This window comes from Sebastes fasciatus, chromosome 22 (assembly GCF_043250625.1).
Source record: "Sebastes fasciatus isolate fSebFas1 chromosome 22, fSebFas1.pri, whole genome shotgun sequence".
NCBI lineage: Eukaryota > Metazoa > Chordata > Actinopteri > Perciformes > Sebastidae > Sebastes > Sebastes fasciatus.
The window spans coordinates 3,867,702-3,888,477 of record NC_133816.1 but is presented as its reverse complement, the minus strand read 5'-3'; the positions used below and the strand labels follow the sequence as shown (position 1 = coordinate 3,888,477).

General features: G+C 39.0%; 2 protein-coding genes, 1 long non-coding RNA gene and 7 other non-coding genes across 11 annotated transcripts; 1 reads left to right on the top strand and 9 right to left on the bottom strand.

Moving 5' to 3' along the window:
- Positions 1 to 1,641: 1,641 nt before the first annotated feature.
- arl2 (ADP-ribosylation factor-like 2) lies at positions 1,642 to 5,999 on the top strand. Its single transcript, XM_074623107.1, has 5 exons — positions 1,642 to 1,835; positions 2,776 to 2,886; positions 4,024 to 4,186; positions 4,477 to 4,557; positions 5,530 to 5,999. The coding sequence occupies exons 1-5, from the start codon at positions 1,771 to 1,773 to the stop codon at positions 5,662 to 5,664; spliced, it is 555 nt and encodes a 184-aa protein (XP_074479208.1). The 5' UTR covers positions 1,642 to 1,770; the 3' UTR covers positions 5,665 to 5,999.
- Positions 6,000 to 6,635: 636 nt separating this feature from the next.
- On the bottom strand, positions 6,636 to 11,210 carry LOC141760385 (uncharacterized). The gene is made up of 14 exons (XR_012592343.1): positions 11,117 to 11,210; positions 10,545 to 10,581; positions 10,273 to 10,306; positions 9,904 to 9,953; positions 9,670 to 9,726; positions 9,442 to 9,491; positions 9,165 to 9,203; positions 8,924 to 8,970; positions 8,666 to 8,717; positions 8,209 to 8,255; positions 7,832 to 7,894; positions 7,543 to 7,649; positions 6,987 to 7,027; positions 6,636 to 6,813 (listed from the first exon to the last, which is right to left on the bottom strand). It is a non-coding gene; the product is annotated as an uncharacterized LOC141760385 (long non-coding RNA).
- LOC141761425 (small nucleolar RNA SNORD31) lies at positions 6,879 to 6,952 on the bottom strand. The gene has a single exon (XR_012592569.1). It is a non-coding gene; the product is annotated as a small nucleolar RNA SNORD31 (small nucleolar RNA).
- Positions 7,096 to 7,171, bottom strand: LOC141761426 (small nucleolar RNA SNORD31). Its single transcript, XR_012592570.1, has one exon. It is a non-coding gene; the product is annotated as a small nucleolar RNA SNORD31 (small nucleolar RNA).
- Positions 7,393 to 7,468, bottom strand: LOC141761427 (small nucleolar RNA SNORD31). Its single transcript, XR_012592571.1, has one exon. It is a non-coding gene; the product is annotated as a small nucleolar RNA SNORD31 (small nucleolar RNA).
- Positions 7,714 to 7,789, bottom strand: LOC141761428 (small nucleolar RNA SNORD31). The gene has a single exon (XR_012592572.1). It is a non-coding gene; the product is annotated as a small nucleolar RNA SNORD31 (small nucleolar RNA).
- On the bottom strand, positions 8,437 to 8,563 carry LOC141761429 (small nucleolar RNA SNORD22). Its single transcript, XR_012592573.1, has one exon. It is a non-coding gene; the product is annotated as a small nucleolar RNA SNORD22 (small nucleolar RNA).
- Positions 8,797 to 8,866, bottom strand: LOC141761423 (small nucleolar RNA SNORD30). Its single transcript, XR_012592567.1, has one exon. It is a non-coding gene; the product is annotated as a small nucleolar RNA SNORD30 (small nucleolar RNA).
- Positions 9,045 to 9,108, bottom strand: LOC141761422 (small nucleolar RNA SNORD29). Its single transcript, XR_012592566.1, has one exon. It is a non-coding gene; the product is annotated as a small nucleolar RNA SNORD29 (small nucleolar RNA).
- Positions 11,211 to 12,779: 1,569 nt separating the features above from the next.
- On the bottom strand, positions 12,780 to 20,563 carry LOC141761148 (uncharacterized). 2 transcript variants are annotated; one of them, XM_074624421.1, is made up of 3 exons: positions 20,465 to 20,563; positions 15,747 to 16,479; positions 12,780 to 14,224 (listed from the first exon to the last, which is right to left on the bottom strand). In XM_074624421.1, exons 2-3 carry the CDS (start codon positions 16,428 to 16,430, stop codon positions 14,063 to 14,065), a joined length of 846 nt encoding a protein of 281 aa, XP_074480522.1. In that variant the 5' UTR covers positions 16,431 to 16,479; positions 20,465 to 20,563; the 3' UTR covers positions 12,780 to 14,062. The 2 variants fall into 2 exon arrangements, with proteins under 2 accessions (XP_074480522.1, XP_074480521.1); XM_074624420.1 differs by lacking the exon at positions 20,465 to 20,563 and adding an exon at positions 18,454 to 18,622.
- Positions 20,564 to 20,776: the final 213 nt, after the last annotated feature.

The following is a 20,776-nucleotide window of genomic DNA, read 5'->3' as shown; positions in this document are numbered from 1 at the left end:
AACACCTTTGTTTTTGTTGAAAGCACCTCAAAAACTGATTAAGGTACATTTATAATTTGTTTTCCTTATGTTAAATTATATTATGTAATGTTAATATATGAGATTCATTTCCATAGTTTTAACACTATTCTCTGATACTTTGATAAGTAAAAATTATAAGATATTTTTGATGAGGAAACCCTGTGACAAAAGAACTTTATTATATAAATTAGAAAAAAATATAAACGTTTTGTATTGCAGGATGCTTTTGAACTGTTTTTAAATTTCTGGAGGGTGCATACAGAAATTCAAAATAAAAAAAAGTCAATGCTTTATCATCTAAAAAGAAGAAAGAACGCAATGCTGTAGAAGCTTCACTGTGTAGCATGATATAATAAGGTTTATCTGCTCCACTGATGAATGCACAACCAGCCTTCAATATGCTGAAACATATTGCCCAAATTTAATTAAATAATCCAAATAAAAAAACACAAAATCTACTTATTATAATTTTTTTCTGGAGCTTTCAACTGTACCTTATAAGTTTTGCTCCGGAAAAAACCTTGTGTTGATATTGATTTGTCAAACTACTCTTTCCACGGTGAAGAGTGAACTTTTCACACTCTCTTGCCTGAATGTATGAATGTTTTCTCTTTGATGGCATTATTGTATTCTCCGTGTATTCAAGGATTCACACATATATCAAATATAAAAGCACATATTCAAAAATATTGAAATTAGAATATAATCTAAACAAAAAAAATAGGAAATATAATAGAAAGCTAAAGGAAGAAATACATTTCTTATTAAGAAGGAATACATAGTTACATAATGTGTGTATACATCAGAATCAGAATCAGATCAGATGGATGGATGGATGGATGGATGGATAGATAGATAGATAGATAGATAGATAGATAGATAGATAGATAGATAGATAGATAGATAGATAGATAGATAGGTAGGTAGATAGGTAGATAGATAGATAGATAGATAGATAGATAGATAGATAGATAGATAGATAGATAGATAGGTAGGTAGATAGATAGATAGATAGATAGATAGATAGATAGATAGATAGATAGATAGATAGATGTAGGTAGGTAGGTAGATAGATAGATAGATAGATAGATAGATAGATAGATAGATAGATAGAAAATTCAAGTTTCCAGCATCAAAGTTCCATAGTGCAAAACATGTTAGTAAAAAAGGCAGTAAAAAAGTTAGTAGTGCAAAGTACAAAGTACAAAAAAAAATACAACAGATATAAAAATACAAGGAGATGAAGAAAACTGTTAAAAGTGAATATAGTGCAGGGTAACAGCTGTGATACACGAGTATTAAAAAAAAGTGAATATAGTGCAGAAGAGACTATTAAAAGTTATGTAATGTCAGTGTAATATGTATTAAATTGTCGTGCAAATAGAAAGATTTAATATTTTTGGAAACAAGTTTTGACAGGCAGAACATTCCCGGATTGCTTAATATTTATATATGTAATCCCCTCAACAGACACACGGGGGCGCCACCTCACACAATGCAAACAGCGCCTCTACAGCACCATCACACCTTAGAATATTCACCGACCAATCAACAAGCTTCGAACGTCTCCAACAACCAATCAGCGTTCGCTCTTTACCAAACAGTCCAATCAGTGGCTGCGTGGGGGCGGGACTAGAACTACAGCTTCTTCCTGGTTCGCAACGCTTCTCATAGGATGCTAAATATCTTTCATACAACACTATAAATCAGTAAAAGCAAGCTATTCATTACAACTGGGACACCGTCGCCATGGGTTTGCTGACGATATTGAAGAAGATGAAGCAGAAGGAGCGGGAGATGAGACTGCTGATGTTGTATCCTGACTGTCTGTAGAGGTTTTACTAGATTAGCTGGAGGCTCAGCAGCATGCGTGTATCTTAACTGGATCTGTGTCAATAACATGAGCATTTGATGTGATTTATATCCGTGTATGGGTAGATAACACAGGATAAAACAGGATCACGGTGGTGTGCTTGTGGGGTTTGTTTTGCCCTCTTTGTGCTGTATCATGCTAACATGAGCTAGCTATTAAACCCTGTCTGTTAGCTCACAACAACAACGGGCTGAATGACACACAGTTAAGCCTTCATTAATGTAGTTAACTGGGATATGTAATAGTGAGGTGTGAGAGGGAGAGTTGCTTCTTCTTTTTTTTATTGTGTGATAAAGTGATTACAAAACAAGTGAAGACATGTGCAGGGACATATATACAAAAAGACCAAAATATATTATACAGAGAAAGACGAATAACAAAGTACAAAAACAAAAACAACACGAGGGGATAAAAGCAGGTTGAAGAATGTGTGTATGTGTGTGATGTGGATAATAGGTGTGTGTTTGGCATTGAATGAGGCTAGATGGTCATATATGACGTATATCTACTCTTAAACACATATATTGTACACATGCACACATATCTACACACACACATACAGATATCCTTCCTTTTGTGTATAGAGCATAGGGGGAACAAAAACAAACCAAAAAGACAATAAATGAGTAAAATATATATATAATACAGTATATACACATACACATATATATTAATAATATGAATAATAATAATGATGATGTCATGATAATAATATCAATAACAATAATATTACCAACACTTAAAATAATAAGTGAGATAAATAAGTAAATAATAACAATAATAAAGTAAAAAAATGTTTGAAGTTAATTCGAAGGTCATTTATAATTATAACTGTGTATGTGTGTGTTTGAGAGAGTTTCTCTTTAACCTGGTTGGTGTAGAGGTCTGGACAACGCGGGGAAGACGACCATCCTGAAGAAGTTTAATGGAGAAGACGTCAGCACCATCTCTCCAACGCTGGGCTTCAACATCAAAACACTGGAGCACCGAGGGTAACAACATATACACACAAAGACTCATTCACAGCATGTGTTACTGGCTATATTCATTCTTATCTTTATCTTAAATCACTTTCTGTCAATAACCACATTTCAAGGACGACATGAGAATGTTTTACGGGTTGATTAACGGTCAAACAACCGTGTTGTGCCGCCGTCCACTCATTTATTAACACACCTGAACATTTCACTTGAAATGGAGATCCAAATACATCACTTACCCTGTAAGCCCCAAGACAAAAGAAGTCCATTTCAAAATAATGTCTAATATTTATCCATCCAATGAATTGCTAAGACTGAGATTTAATGTTGATCACAATAACTGCAACTTTTGAGACTGAGCTTGAAACTACTGATCATCTGGTTTACCACTGTATTTATTCTGCGGCATTGTGGGAAGATTTGCAGGACTGGCTGTCAACCAAAATCCAACTACTTGCTCCTCTCACAAGAGAAAATATTGTGTTTGGTATTAACATGAAGGACATTAAGAGTGACTTGATATTGAACGATCTGATACTGCTGGCAAATTTTTTCATCCATGTATCCAAATGGAGGAAAATGAAACCCCTATTTTCCGTTTTCAAAAACGGTTTTCAAAAGGGACAATCGTCTCAGTGCTTTAAGTCTAATGAAAGGACAACATGCAAAGTCTCTCCTGAGAGCCTGTCTAGCTTCAAAATGAGCCCACTACAAACTAAAAATCACAAGTTGCGTTAATGTGTTATTATCACAGCCCTAATTCGAAAGTTTGTGCAATATCCATCAAAAACATGTGGATGTTGTTACATTTATATAGAAACTGTTAAACCTGCATTTACAAACTGCTTGTCATGTGTGAACTTCATTGCATTACTTGATTTACACACATTGTAACCCAGTTATAAAGACAAATATCCCCTACAGCCAACTGAATCAAACCTCAATAAGCAACAAAGAAAACATGTAAACCTACAAATTAAGAGTTACGTTATTTTCACATCCTCTTCTTATTGAACTCCCTATTTTTCCACATTAAGGCATTCATGTATTTTTTCGAGCCAGGATCCATTATAAGGATATATTTTTCCAGTCTTCCTCCACATTCCTCATGTTCTCCCCTCTCTCTCTCTCGCCCTCTCTGTTTTCTAGGTTTAAATTGAATATTTGGGATGTAGGGGGTCAGAAGTCACTGCGCTCCTACTGGAGGAACTACTTTGAGAGCACAGACGGGCTGGTGTGGGTGGTGGACAGCGCGGACAGACTCCGACTGGAGGACTGCAGGCAGGAGCTCAGTTCACTGCTGCTGGAGGAGGTAAACACAAACACACACACACACACACACACACACTGGAGTTATAGGGCACATGCTATATTTAGTGTTTAATTGCAGATCTTTTATTTTGGAGCACAATACCATGTGTGGATTTGTTCTAATCTGTCCCCACATTTTGGAGCCAGCCACACAGAGACAGTGAGGGATAACAGTAAAGATCCATCTTTATATTCTTGCGCTGTTTGAAGCTGACATTTATGGTGTGGTTTAATTACTGTATCATTATTATATCGATCTCTATAGTTGACTGTGTCCTTTCTTCCATGCAGAGGTTAGCTGGTGCAACGCTGCTGGTGTTCGCCAACAAACAGGACTTACCAGGAGCCCTGTCAAAAGAGGCAATACGAGAGGTGAGTTAAACTCCCACCTTACCCTGATATTACTTTTTTTCCAGTAATCAGGGTTCCTACAGATTAAAGGTGCAGTGTGTAGGATTTGGCGGCATCTAGCGGTGGGGTTGCAGATTGGAGCCAACCGAAATTTCTCCATCGTGCCAAGTGTGTAGAATTACTGTGTTTCCGACGCAAAACGAATACCAATGGCCCTCTCTAGGGCCAGTGTTTGCTTGGTCCATTCTGGGCTACTGTAGAAACATGGCGGCCAGCTCAGTGAAGAAGACCCACTCTGTATGTAGATATTCATTCATTCATGAATATTGTTTCATTTTATACAGTAATGTCAAATTTAAAAAAATGGTCTCAATATAATGAAATGGCTACTATGGGGACCAACCTCATCACATATGAATTCAATTAGGGAGTCTCAGCTTTACAGTGATACCCAATTTATGTAATTCCAAGACTGTTCAGGGACCCCAGTATGCAGAAATATTCAAATACACCATTTTTGAATAGGAGACAATAACACGTTTATACTGCATGTGATTATCATAAAGTGGGCATGTCTGTAAAGAGGAGACTCGTGGGTACCCATAGAACCCATTTTCATTCACGTATCTTGAGGTCAGAGGTCAAGGGACCCCTTTGAAGAGGGCTATGACAGTTTTTTCCTCGCCAAACTTTAGCGTGTTATTTAACCTCCTTCCAGACCTACACTGTAGCTCTAAAAACTGAACCTGCTACAGCTTCTGAAAGACAGTACACGGTCAGGATCTTGTTAAAAAAAAACTATTCATAAAATCCTACTCCATGTCTTACCATTTTTAAGACTTTTGAAAGATTGATTTGCCTCAAGAATCTGTGGGAACCCTGGTAACATTTCTGATTACAATTTTTATTTTCACTATTGCTGCTTTAAATTCTTCATATCAGATTAAACTTGAATTATCTAGAAATTGCACATCACAACGCATTTTCTTGCAGGCGCTGGCTCTGGATGAGATCAAAAGTCATCACTGGTGTATCATCGGCTGCAGCGCAGTAACAGGAGAGAACTTGTTAACTGGAGTGGACTGGCTATTAGACGATATCGCTGCCAGGATCTTCACCACTGACTGAGTGCGTGTGTAGCCTCTCTCACAACTCCAGGCTCATTACTGGACTACGGAGATCAAATGGAGCTCAACAAGTTTTTTTGTTCCTTCAGCTGCTGTTGGGTCACAAGACACGGGTGCCGTCTGTATCCATGGTTACAAGAAATCACACTCTGGTTTATATTTCTTTTTAGTTAATGTTGAGACAGTTGATTCAGATATTACAGAATGCAATGTAATGACTGACATGAACCTTCTTGCCGTTAACTCCCACGTTCGTACTTCATACTACACCAGATTGTCAGCTGGTGGTTTGTGCTTCACTCCAATGTCTTCTCTAATAAATAAATGCTTCTTGAATTAAGATCACTGCGTCACTATTGAAATCCAGCTTTCAATACCTCAAACTCAAAGCAGTTTACACCATATTATTTCAGCAGTACAGTGCCAAAACAGGTTTTATGTAAAGCTTATTTTTAGCCAGTGTATTTTGTCCCCAACTTCACAAGGGAGTCATTGATTTCTGGATTACTTTAATCTGAATGCCAGTTTGCTCCAATTTGCATAAAGTGTCCCTTTGTGACTGTAGACCAACTCTTAAGCTACAAACTTTGTTCCACTGAAGTTTTGAAAACAAATCTCTTCTGTAGGTTACATGACAAACATGTCCCACCTGTCATCAAACTAAAGCAATTGATCTAACCCTTGTTTTTAGACTATTGACAAGGTCCTTTGACTTTTAGCACTGCAATGGTCAGTCAATAGACTAAGAATTTGTATTTCCTTACAATTTTGCAAGTTATTTTAGTTTTACTGTTCTGAACGAAAACACTTTCCCCCACTTGTTATATAGACCGAGAAAATCTGATGACCATTAGTGGCAGCTCTGTATTATTAATTGCATAACATTAAGTTTACACTGCCATTTTTTGTTCAACCCCACATTTTCCCTTTCTTGCATCCTGGGTACTCAACAGTACAAGACCACACAAAATATACTGTACAGAAAAAAGTATTGTATTTTATTTTTAACTGATGCATTTGAAATTTTCCAGTTCTCTGGAAGTACATAGGTTACATTATGAATCTGGAAACATGTTTTCTGAAGCATCCTTTAGAGCTTTAGGGAAAGTTTGCAGCATCAGATGGTTGATGGATCTTTGGCACCCGAGTTCTGCAAAGGAAGACAAAATCTTAGGCTGAGGTGGCAACAACCTGAACATTATCATTGAAAACTAATTTTGATCAGAGGGGTACCAATCAGTCATGAATCTTCAGACTGGGGCGGTAATAAGTAACTCATCACTTCTAGATTATAAAAAATAAAAGTTACGCTTAAATTCTTACCATAAAAGCTCCAAAGCAGCAGCAGCCGATCCAGCTGGACTCTGAAAAGATCATAAACACACCATAAAAATGTGCACCCAATACAATAAGACACTAAAGCATTCAAGTCTTGTGATCAGAGGGTAAACCAATCAGTCATGAATTCTCAGACTGGGGCGGTAATAAGAAACTCATCACTTCTACTTGAAGAATTTACACATTTAATAGGCGATAAAGTACATTAAAACCCATCAACACATCGTTGTTCTAATACTCACCAATACAGGCCGACGGTGAGCACAAGACCATGTGAAGACTTCATGCTGCCAAACCTAAACGAGTAACATAAACAAAGATTTAGTTTAATGGGCCAAGCTTTTTAAACACTCATCTACCTTGAATCTTTGGAAATGAAAACTTTATGTACGCGTGATCAGAGGGAAAACCAATCAGTCATGAATTCTCAGACTGGGGCGGTAATAAGAAACTCATCATTTCTACTTGTAGTATTTAATTAGAGATTCAAGTATATAGAAACTTCAACAACTCCAATTCACTATGTTGTTCTAATACTCACCAACACAGTCCAACAGTGAGCATGAGAGCAAGAGATGACATCATGCTGCATGGGAGCAGTCCCACATGTCTCTGCTGTCCCACACTCCAGAGACGGCGTCACCAAACCTGCAACAGGTAACGAGGGTTAGTAAATCAAGTTTGATTGATGTGACTGGTATTTTTGATTTACGTGTGATCAGAGGGAAAACCAATCAGTCATGAATTCTCAGACTGGGGCGGTAATAAGTAACTCATCACGTCTACTTGGAACTGAAAGAACACAGCACTGTACTTGTCAAGATGCCTACCTCAACTCTGGCAATTGTGAGGACCAACTCTGACGACCATGTCCTCCATTCAGCGTTGACAATCTAAAAAAGAAAATCAGATTAACCGTTTACCTGCCTACTGGTGCGCGGACTGACTGTTTGGGAATGTGATCAGTAGTTTTTATCAGTCAATTAATCCAGGCAACAAACCGTCCAAACCATCAGAGCCCTTCAGGGAGCCGAAGATCACTTTACACCTGATGTTCAGGGTTCTCAGTGTCTTATCGGGCCAACAGGGAGTCTGAAAAGGGTATGGTTTGGAAGGTCTGGTGCTGGGAGGACTGGGTCCATTATGTCATCCTTCCACACTCTACAATGGTAATGTTACTGTGGTGGTCGAGGTTCAGACAATATACCTTGGTCAACTTGCTTCCAGATGGGTAGTGCGACAGGCAGCTCGGTCCTAATGGGGGAAGACAAGGAAGTTTTGTTAGAGCACACAAACACTACAGGTGGTGCTTAAAGTGTCAAATCATAACATTAAATTCTGGCACTACAATGTGTTGGTTCATCTTCTAAAACTCCATGATCACTAGCAGGTGTCCTCTTAAATATTATTTTGTCTCATCTATGTTCAGTTAGTTTCCATTCAGACTGTTGGTAACCCCAACAGGTCTTCCCCTTATTGCCAAGGTAACGCCAGTGGGTCCACCTTTTCAGGTTCTGGCATTGAACCAAGGCGTAAGACATGTGCGGGTGTCATCACGAAGGAAACTGACATTTCTAACCTAGACTAAAATTTCTTGACTATGTATTGAGCGTTACCACAACATCGACATTACTGATGACTAAATGTCTTAAGAGCTCACTCACCTGTGCAGACACTGTTGTTGACAAGATGGCAGCATCTTCCAAAGCCAGCTACCTGTAACAGACAATACATCATACGTTAGGTCTGAGCACAAAATGGTTTAAGTTTTATTCTAGTCATTGTCGACCTTCACTGATGTCAGATATCTGATTTCTCAACAGCAATTCAGACGAACGAGATTCCAAATATATCTCATCATTTTCAGCAGGTCTGTGAATAAGGACTATTGGTACTGAGTCTTTATAGTATTGACATCTTACCTTTGACTGGAACTGCAAACATGCTGCTGAAGTGGCCAATGAGTCACCTGCAGGCAGAAGACAAAGAAACCGTCAAAATACAATCCAGTTAAACTGGAACAGAAGTTGAAAATTGAATGCAGTTGCTCAGTTGTTCGTGTCGTTTCACATCGGTTCAAAGTGAGCTAAGTTCATCATCATTGGAACTGCATTATGAAAGAACATGTACATTAGAATAATGAGTTGAGGGGAAATAAATTACCATGAGATGTCAATCCTCTTCAAGAATCCACTCAAGGCTCTGGAAGAGAAATTGGCACTTTAGTGGAGTTCAACAATAACCTCTATTGTGGCATATAAAGATTCAAATGTTTGATCAGGGCTTTGGTGACAAATTGCCATGTGACATTAGTCGTCCAGGTGTTTGATGGGTGTTACCCCATTTCATCCTTTCAAACATCAAAAAGCTTCCTCTCAAATTAACATTCCAGAGTCACTGCAGGAGGCGTTTATCTAATCAAACTCCCATAAATACTTACATGTTGAGTCCATGTGGCATCTCTTCTGAAACTTCTTGTCAAACTCCAACCTAGCAGAGAAACAGTGTGAATCCCCTGTGCAAGAACTAAACGTTTTATTAGATTTAGTAAGGGTAATCAGATTGAAGGTGACATCACTATAGTCAGGCATATGCTTGTCATTAATTGTAATCATCACATGTATACCCCACTGCTGAATAAACTCTTAAAACCTCATCATTTACTCACCTCTGTGGACTTTCAAGCTGCTTTGAAGAGTTCAGTGAGTGGACATTGAAGACCAACCTAAAAGAAAATCAGCAAGTCAGTCACAAACTGAGGGATAAATCTAAGCTTCTGTATTTTTAAGGGCTGATCAGATTAATAATCTAGCATCACAAATATCAGGCATATGCTTGTCTATTTGAAAACTCATCAATTATGGCCCTTGTGAATTTCTCTTTTAGTTTCAGTCTAGTTCACCTACCGAAGTCCTTCGTTCTTGTTCTTCATCTTTGATCGGCCTTGAACATCTGAAAGAAAAGAGTTTAGATTTAGGTGGGGACTTGTAATTTATTGTTATCATAAATCGTATTTGCTGCCATTAAATACCAAAACAACAAAAGGTGTTTTATAGTACGTTAGGTGAAGCTCATATGCTACTCAGAATCTGGTAAAGGAGTTTCTTCAAAGTCTGATTCGGTAAGAGAGAGTTGTGGATCATCACTGCAGCACCGAGCTCCTTAACAGCCAATCGATTATTAATGGCTGTTCTATGACAGCAGGTTACAGATAAAAAAAAAAAAAAATACCTGAAACAATAGTCTGAACACCATAAAATGTTATAATTACCTCTTGGGAGAGAGTGTCACCAAACCCGTCACACCTGAAACCCAAAAAAAGAATCATGGGTTTTGAGTTGACTTCACGTGTGCACACTTTAAGACAGATTTCATGCTACTCAGAGTTTGATAAAGTTTCCTCAAAAGATTTTCAGTGAGAGAGTTCAAACAGAACATCACTGTAGCACGAGGCTCCATGTTATGTCATGCCATTTATCAATTTAATGCACATTTGATGCTAAAGCATGCAGTGAATGAGCCACGTGGTGTGAAGGAGGTTACCTTTGCAGCAGGTAGTTTCTGGAGCTTTCTTCATCATCTAGAAGACAGAGAAAGTGTTGGTTTAGCAGGATGTAGCTAACAGGCTAACACGTGACCGACTCCATGAGGTGGTGAAAATGAGTAAAACGTGTCTCACATCAGAATAATTAAGTGCAGTCACAGTCATTCAGTACAGGTCTGTGTAATTATCATCATTGAGAGACACTATCAGCAGCCACTGCAGAGGAGTAGCTACCATTTCTATCAGAGTCTAACACGAGTTAAATGTGTTGTTTTTCACTAAATGCTGGTTGCAACATTTAGAAAACATGTCATAGTTCATATTAATAAAGATAATCAGATGAGATGAGTGTGTTTTAGAGCCGGATGGTTGAGGATTGATGCAGCTCTGGTCGCTGCTGCACAGATAGCTGCTGACTAAAAACACCACTCCAGCTTGTAAATGGGTTTAAAAGGATAAACCTCCATTGCAGACGCATCAAAACAGTATATTGCCATTGTTATCTACTATAATGAATATGTAATGAAGTTTGAAGCTAAATGAGTGCTAGCAGGCCATGTGCTGCTCTTACCTCGGATAGATGAGAGAAGGAAGTGAACGATGAAACCGGTCCGTCGGGCTTTTATGTCCGGCGTGAAGGACTCCTCCCTCCTCCCTCCTCCCATCCGGTAAACTTTAACCGGGAAAACCGGCTCTGGCCTTTCCGGGAGCTACTTTTAGCTTTGTAAAAATTAAACGTGACAAATAAAACAGTTTAATATATGATGAACTCATGGTCACCGTTTGTAGACGGAGGGCTTCAAGTTTACAGCCGAAGAACAAAATAAAGTACAGAGTTTATGTTACTACGTCATTTCCGGTTTAGAAAGGTTTTCATTTCCACATGGTGGTAGTAAAGACACCAAAACTACTAATAGACCACCAGATGCTCAACATTGTCTTCTCCATTTACCATTTATTCATGTTAGTATTAAAATAAGTTCAAATTAAAATAATATTATCAAGAATATTGACTCCTTTTTTCCATTTCTGTTGTGCAAAAATGATCACATCTTATCACAAGTCATTAAGTTGCTTCTTCTCTGTATTGTATTTTTTTAAATAAATGGCAAAAAACATGAACATAAATATATATCTATATGTTTATAAAATTAACACAAACATGTACACACACAGTCACTTTGGATCTTTTTATTGCCAGTGGTGTAATATAACAAAGTACATTTACTCAACTACTGTACTTGTACTTTACTTGAGGATTTCCATTTTATGTTACATTGTACTTTTTACTCCACTACATGTATTTGACACTTATAGTTACTTTTAACAGAAAAAAAACATGATATACCTATATGATAGTACTTTACTACTAATCTACATTGACGAACTACAATATTCAAATGTTCTTGCATTTATTTGTAAGTGATATAAAACAGAATAATATAATATTTTTTAAAGATATAACACTGCAGAATGAGTACTTTTGATATACTTGTACTTTACTTGAGTATTTCCATTTCATGCTACTTTATACTTCTACTCCACTACATTTCAGCAGGAAATATTGTACTTTTTACTCCACTACATGTATTTGACACTTATAATTGCTAATTACTTTTAACAAAAAAATACATATGATATACTTTTAGAATTTGATGTAGTACTACTACTAATCTACAGAGTAGTATACAAAGTATCTAAAATAGGCTTCACATTGATGAACTACAACATTCAAATGTTCTTGCATGTATTTGTTAATAATAAAATCAGAGTAATATAACATTTTATAATGGAATGAGGACTCGAGTACATTTTAAGTACTAAAGTATTTGCTGATAATACGTACTTTTACTTAAGTAACATTTTGAAATCAGGACTTTTACTTGTAATGGAGTATTTATAGACTGTGGTATTTCTACTTTTACTTAAGTAAAGTATCTGAGTACTTCTTCCACCACTGTTTATTGCTATATGTACAGTATATGGTTAACTATATATTTACATACATACTTTATCAAAGTTCATCTTGATTTGAGTCATTGGCCACTTTTTGATGCTGGCTGTACTGTCATGGCAACAGTTGCTATGACATGATGATGTGATGCTGTGTTTTATATCTCATTCATTCTGATTCATCCATGCAGTATAATAACAATGACTCTGACATTAGCAACTTCAAACCCAGACAGATCCATTCACACTGTGTTCATCCTGACAAATGAAAATACAACCGGTACAATAAATTAAATCTTTATTTACTCAGAAAAGTGCTTCTTGTTATGGTTCATGACTTCAGAAGCTTTGATTAGGATACAAAAAGATTTTTCATAAAAATGAACATATTTATTATATACAACCACGACAAGTTCTCCCACCTATTCAGTCTGGTCTGCAGGAGTACACTTGAGGTGATATAAAAAATCAGATACATAGTGGATAACAGGAAATTACAGCAGGTCTATTGTAAACATTACATTAATACATTGAAAAATCTCCTGAATCACTTATATGATGTCCTCTTGTCTCCAGTCGCATGTCGAACGCATGCACTGAGTTAGTTCTTTAACACCATTTTGACCTTTAAAGTGCCAATGAGTGATGTTTAAGGCTCCTAAAACGTCTATAACGAAAGTGATGTGCAGCTGCAATGGTAACAATCAAAAGACATTCTCAATTATAACCAGGCTATAAAAAAATATGTTTCTCTTTCTCGCTCCCTCTCTCACTCTCCTGCCCTGTCCCTTCAGGTTATATAACCTTCACCAGAACACAGTGAGGAAGTCAAGCTGTGTATTTCTGTACACACACACACACACAGATGGGAAACTCTCTGTTTAGATGCGTTAACATTGGTCATTTCTCCACAAATATTAACATACAAATGTGTGTGTTAATCATCATCACAATGTCTAAATACTGATTAGCCGTGTGTGTGTTCGCCCTCCTCTTATTACTGATTAGCCGTCAGACAGCAATAAATGGCACTGATTAACATACAGAAATGTGAAGTCCACTAATCACTCATGAGCTTGAAAATTTCCATTCCTTTTGGTTGCACATCAACATTTTAGTAGCTTCATAGTGCTAAACCAAAGGATGCAAAGTGCTCCAAGCTCTTAACAGTGGAGCGAATGTAGGGAGCTAAGATGTTAAGATGTAATCTGAAATTGGCAGCATAGTAGAAGGAAACTAGAAGCAGCTGAACTCAGTCGCATAAAAACTGGGCTTTTCCACTCAAGCCAGTCCCAACGACTTCACTGTAAAACCACCAGCTAAGCTGAATCCCTGCAGTCTGTGTGCAAACTAACGTGCACCATGATGAGTCAAGGCAGTAAACTTTATAATGAGTGATTAACTGATTATAACTGATTCATGTTTCTGAGGCCTAATGTGGTAAAGGTCACCACTGAAGGCTGAACGTCATTCAGGCAGTATTGTCGCATCAAAACACGGTGCATAATCACGATTTGAACAAATTGATAATATTATATTTTATTGTCCGTGTCGTTCTCCGGCTCTACCGAAACTCAGCCAACACAGCGCTGTGCTGCTGTTTCTTCTTCGACGAAGGTGAAGAAGAAGAAGGCGGCGGTGAGGATGATGTCACAGGTGCGAGCGTGACGCTGTAGAGGTTGGTGATGAAGGCCTCCCAGCCGCGACGAAAGGCTCGGTCCAAGGCCTGATGGGAACAAGAGGGTGAAAGGTTAGTAATCCATATCCAGATGCATGGTCTGAAATATAGCAATAAGGCTGACCTGAGCATGACTACATGATAATTATGTTTATGCTCGTACCACAATCATAGTTGAGTGTGTTAGGATGCTGTTGGCGTGGTGATTTGGAGTCTTTCCTGTTATCATTTTGATCCTTTCTGTTTTATCTGTAACACTTTACTTTATGGGTCTATATTTTCCTAATAATGTTCTCTAATTTCTTGGAGGTTTTCTAGAAACAACTTTGTAGTTTAGTACTAATTATAGAGGAAATAAAGAATCAGTTCTGAGACTTTTATTTTAGTTAGACTTTTGTTACTTATGTTGATTTTCTCAGCAGTTGTGGATTTCTTTGAACAAACTTATCAGCCTAAACCCAACTAACTAATTATTCATATTTATTTATTATTAGAAATTTTAATCTCAATATTTCTTGAATTGTTTGCTTCCCCGTAGAGGGTTTGTGCACGTTCAGCTGACCTGCAGTGTGCTGCTCAGGATGAATGACCGATACTGACTGTCTGTGTACTTCATTCTTTATAAACCGCACTGAGGAATATTATTTATGGTATTGACATTATAGATTAGTTTCCAGTAAGATATTATTGAGTTTATATAGTGATTTGCTGTTGTTGCTGCTCTCGAAACGTTTAGTTATATTTGAAATATAAATATATTCTAATCCTGTTCTGAATTTTTAATTCTCCTGTGTATCACAAGCAAAAACAGAAAAAAAACAACCTAATATGGACTTCCTGGTTGGGATCCACTTCTTTAAGCCTGTTGCTATAGCGACTGGTGATTTTATGCCATTCAAGACTATTCAACCAGCACTGATGGAGATAAAACAGCAACAGGAATCGTCATTATATACAGTGCTGGTATTCTATGCATTCTTATACATAAAGCTAATAGTGTGCAGACACACAGAGGCCTGAGGGTGGAGCTGATTGGTTAACAGCAGTGGAATGTTTTTATGGTGTGGGTCTAGTAGGCGGGTCGACGCTGCCATACTTCGTTCCACTGATCAAAGGACGCGATATGAGAGGCACAGGAATGTCACGTCTGTGCTTAAAAGGAAGCAGAAAATGGTTGGGAACACATGAATCAGGTGAGGGGACGTGTAGCGTACAGCTAAAAGCTTCATTAGTTTCATGTCGTTAAATGTGACGTAGAGGAAAACTCCCATCAGAGGAAGTTACCTAATGAGTTGGTGACATGCACCGATGGCTGCTGTACCTTGACCCTGCTGGCAGTCTATTATTAAGGTGATAGTTTCCATGGTGATTAATAGCCCAGTGTGCAGTACGTGGAGGATGATGAGGGAGAACTTTACCCCTCTGTTCCACTAACTCTCCGTTATGTAACCTTGGGGGGGATTAAAGTTTAACCACGTGATGTGAAGCTGAATATGTAAATGTGAGCTACAGAAAGCTCATAAAAGTTCTCTTTTGCTAATAACAAACAAGGCTCTCGCTTTGCTCTCACCTTGCGGTAATTCTTCACCGTGTTCCTCTTCACCTCCTTCATCCCCTCCTCCTGCTCCCTCTTCATCCTCCTCTCCTCCTCTCCCTCCTCCTCCTCTTCTTCTCTCCCCCTCTTCTTGTCTCTGATGAGGACCTGGTCGTCCGCCTCCTCCCGAATCGCGAAGTGAACGAGCTCCTTCCCATTCTCTCCCTCCATCTTCTTCACCTTCTCCATCTCCACCTCGATCGTCACCTCCAGGACGGGCGGCTCAACCGGACTCTCCGTGCCCAGGCCGGGCCTCTCATCCCGGGCCGCGTCCTCCACGGCTCTCCCCTCCTTCTGCTTCCTCCTGGAGCTTCTTCTCCACCTGCTGCTGCGGCGGCTGGGTTTCCTCTGGAGGAGAGTCTCCCCGTCGTCTTCCATCATCCCTTCGTTGAGGTCAAACGCCTCGACTTCTTCCCTTTCTCCTGCCCCAGAAACGTGCACCACACTCGGGCTCGGGCTGCTCGCGACTCCCCCCTCTCCGATGCTATCCTCCATCCCGTTCCACCTCTCCTCTACTTCTTTTCCCCTCACTTCCTCTCCGTCTCCAACAGCCTCGGGCTCATCAAGGCGACCGTAGAAGCCGCTGGATTTGTCCAGAAACTTTGGGGCCCGGATGGAGCTCCGTGCGGAGCTTTTCCTGGAGTTCTTGCCAATTGCCATCTTTTCTCTTTTGTTTTTCTTTCACTCTTTTTGTTTTCCTGCTTCACCTCTGAAACATAGTGGGCAAAAGAGATTAGAGGTTAATGCCGTTACATAACCCTCACCCTCACTCTTTGGGTCTCCTTCTTTTGCACACAAACTCCTAATCATTCCATAGTAGCTCCAACAGGATCATGTTAGCCAAAGTTCAGGAAAGGTGACGGACGATAGAGAAATGCGGAGAGAAAATGCCATGAGATGAGATCATAGATGGAAGATAATGTCAGTGTCATGGGTCTGTGTGACTGTCATGTTCCATGTTTTATCCATGTAAACGCTGTGAATGGTATGCACTGAACTATATTTAGTATCTGCCTCGCAATCCACCGCAAGATGTTTATGAAACAAAAAAAGGCTTTGGAGTTTTGCACCAGTCGTGTGTGTGTGTGTGTGTGTGTGTGTGTGTGTGTGTGTGTGTGTGTGTGTGTGTGTGTGTGTGTGTGTGTGTGTGTGTGTGTGTGTGTGGTCAGCGTTATCAGGGTCGTGTTGATCACAGCTAAAGACACAATGTTCTTACAACCGAAGGCAAACACACACACATGCGCACACAGGCTCAGACTTTGACACTAATTCAACCAGTTGGCCGCTGTACAGCAGCCAAAAATCAATGACTTCATGTTGACTCTCTCTCGTTCTCCTTCTCAGTAATGTTAAAAAGGCCACAGGATCAAATTCACATATGAGAGAGAGGATATTATCGGTGTCACAGCAGGTTATTTTCCATCATCCACCGAGGTCAAAACACATTCTGTGACATCACTGATTTGGTTGTCGCTAGATGTGAAAAGCATAGAAAGCAGTGTAGTTTAATTCTGTGGTAATTAGCCTTTAAATCTTTTACAATCCAACCTTCAACAAGACCGCACAAATGCTGCTCTACTGGAGTGCATTTTGTATCATTCCTGTCAGTAACTACATTTGACTACAATCATATTAAAAGAGAAACATATTTACAATTACAGTTTGCCCAAATATTTTTTTTTCTTCTAGCAAATAACAACTACGGCACCTATTGTAAAGAAAAGTCAGGACAGTTCACACTTTGAGGAATAGTTCGACGATTTGGAAGATACTCTTATTGACTCTCTTGGTGGGAGTTAGATAAGAAGATCAATACCACTCTCACATTTGTTTAAATTTAAAGCTACAACCAACAGCCAATTAGCTTAGCTTAGCATAAAGACTGGAAACGGGGGGAAACAGCTAGCCTGGCTCTGTCCATTTTTTAAAAATATGCCTGACAGCACCTCCAACTAATTAAATGTCATTTCTTTAATTTGAACAAAAAAAGTGTAAAAACAGCAGGTTGTGATTTTTTCGTTGACGTAGTTAGGTCGACGTAATTTTTTTAGACGAAACAGAACAGGGTGAAACAAAAACATTTAATCGGTTGACGCTTCACCGCATCATCAGAGCGCTGAAAAAAGTCAGGCGTCAGTTTTGTGACTTCACGTCACCGGCTATCATTGAAAATGAATTGTAGCCTGTTGCTGTGTCGCTCGTAGTGTGAACACAGCTTCAGCTGGGAGCAGTGACTTCCTGTACTCCTCCAGGCTAGCTGTTTCCCCTTGTTTCCAGTCTTTATGCTAAGCTATGCTAACGGGCGGCTGGCTGTAAGCTTTATATTTACTGTGCAGACGTAAGAGCAGTATTAATCTTCTCATCTGTCTCTTGGCAGGAAAGCAAATGCAGTGACTTTTAAAGGATGAAAATAAAAAAGGAAACAGAGTGACAGGGTGAACGTGATAAGGAAGCAAAATGACACAAAGTGAGAGCAGTAAGCATGAGAAAATGAGACAAACAGGACTGAAAGAATGAATATAACATTCTGCCATTTATTGTTAGAATAAACGAGAGCTGAGACTTATATTTCATATATAAAGTAACTTATAGACACATGAAAATGTATCTTAAAAGAAAAGACAATGTAATAGTGCAAAAAGCAAAATGCAGAAACTTTTAGATGTAGAGATGCAAGTCTTACCTGGTCTCTTGCTGCTGTCTCCTCTCTCTCAGTGAGCCCTACCTCCTGTGTGTATGACTGTGTTTGAGTCTGAAGGTGAATGACTGAGAGCCGGGAGCTCAGGATACTCCCCCGACACACAGCGTCACACACCCACCCAGCTCCAACCTGCAGCTCTGCCGTCACCAAAGCAAACACACACACACATGCAAAAAAGGACACACACACACACACACATGCAGCAAAGCACTCTCGCTCTCAAAGACTCTTTGTCTCTCTCTGACTCTTTTTACTTAACCACACACACCTCTTCTTCACATCCTTTAGCACACATTGACTTGGAGATAAAGTTGTGATTTAAAGTCAGTTACATGTGCATACTCATACAGGCCGAGTGAAAAACTGGCTGAAATATTTCAGCTCATAAAGCATCCTACCACAAGGAGCAAACATCCTGATATCAGTAGTTATCAATCATTAACCATTAACGTCCTCAGCTGCTGCCAGATAAACATGCAGAGCAGAAATGTGACTTTCAATTCCACTTTGACCTCAACTTCAACATACAAACCAACTTCTACAGTTCATAACACGTGGGAATAATTGCAATTCATTCACTTATTCAAATAATGTGATAACATAACTGTACATGAAGTCCTTACAGATGGCTGTTTTCCACCTGTAGCTGTTTGAAACACATATTATTATTCCGTTTCTGCCAATTGATCCCCCTAAATGCTACACGCTGTACCTTTAAGGGAGTTATTAATGGGGGAGAACGTCTGCTGCTTATGTTCTAATATAATGACATTTCCATATGAAATCTGCCAAAAATGTTTTGCTAAAATGCACTCCCTTTTGTTAAGACTTTATCTAGGCCTACTGAAACAAATAATTAAAGGTACAGTGTGTAGGATTTGGCAGCATCTAATGTTGAGGTTGCAGATTGCAACCAACAGAAATTTCTCCCGTGTGCCAAGCGTGTAGGAGAACTACAGTGGCCGACGCAAAAACGTGAATGTCTCTCTCTAGAACCAGTGTTTGGTTTGTCCATTCTGGGCTACTGTAGAAACATGGCGGCCGGCTCCGTGAAGAGGACCCGCTCCATATGTAGATTTAAACGGCTCATTCTAAGCTAACGAAAACACGATTCATATTTTCAGGTTATTATACACAAGAGAAAAACATACTTATTAATATGATATTTCTGCCAATAGATCCCCATAAATGTTACACACTGTTCCTTTAAATGATCCAAGCCTTAAAATATTTTTTCTCAGTTTAAAAGGCATATCAATATGCTCATGAAGTTTTAAGCAAATGAAAGTGAGTACCTTTAACCCGACTTTACAAAACAAAATGCCTTTAATTGTCAATCTGACTAGTCAGATGTCATTTAATGGACTTTGGACGAATTTAAAAGAGCCTTGTCTCATTAATAACCCATTAATAAATAACTCCGCAAACCATCCATAAGTGGCTTAATAGTGGCATGAATAAATCTTTTTTAAAACCTTACTTTTGGTCCATGGAATTATTAATAATGAATCGTAATTTAATGATGAAATTTATAACATTTATGAGATTTTAAAAATCGAAGAAACTATGCGTATATATAGATGGAATGAATTGAATGTTATCTTACTGTTTGGATGGTAAACACTGTGTCTGGGTGGGACAGGGAGTGGGAGCTGCTCAGCTGTGTGTTTGTGTGTGTGTGTGTGTGTGTGTGTTGAGTAATTACATACATCCCTGTTTTTCTTAAGTCAGCTTGAGGACGTACTCACACCTCCTTGTACATGCACACACATGCACACTGTGGACACACCAACATCGGGAAAACAACCATTAAATGGAGTGTGATATCAGGGTTATTTAAGGGTGAAAGCGTGACAGAGGAGATGACGATAGTTTAAATGTTACAGTAATGAAACTACTTTCTCGTGTCACAGGTGGTCTAGTCAACAGGTGTGTGTTTTTGTCTGTGAGTGAATCATTGTGCGTCTATATGACTTCAGTTCCTCTTACTCACCTCCAAGGGCACCTTCATCTTACAGGCCCTGTGCGAGCCTGCGTTGGGTGGTGAGGTACACTCTCACCTCCATATATGGTCACAGAGCAGCCGACTTCCCTGCAGAGAGGGTGGAACAGCCGTCAATCACACGGGCCTGTAAAAGCCTCAGCTGGGTTTGTGATCCCCGCCCACGTGGGTAATCATTGATGACGGTAGAGGACGCTGGAGGCAGGTTGCCATGGTCACAGTCAAGCAGTGGCATGTTTGGCACTGTAGTCGGATGATTGACTTCGATGGTGAACCTAAAACATAGAATTAGAGATGTGGGTG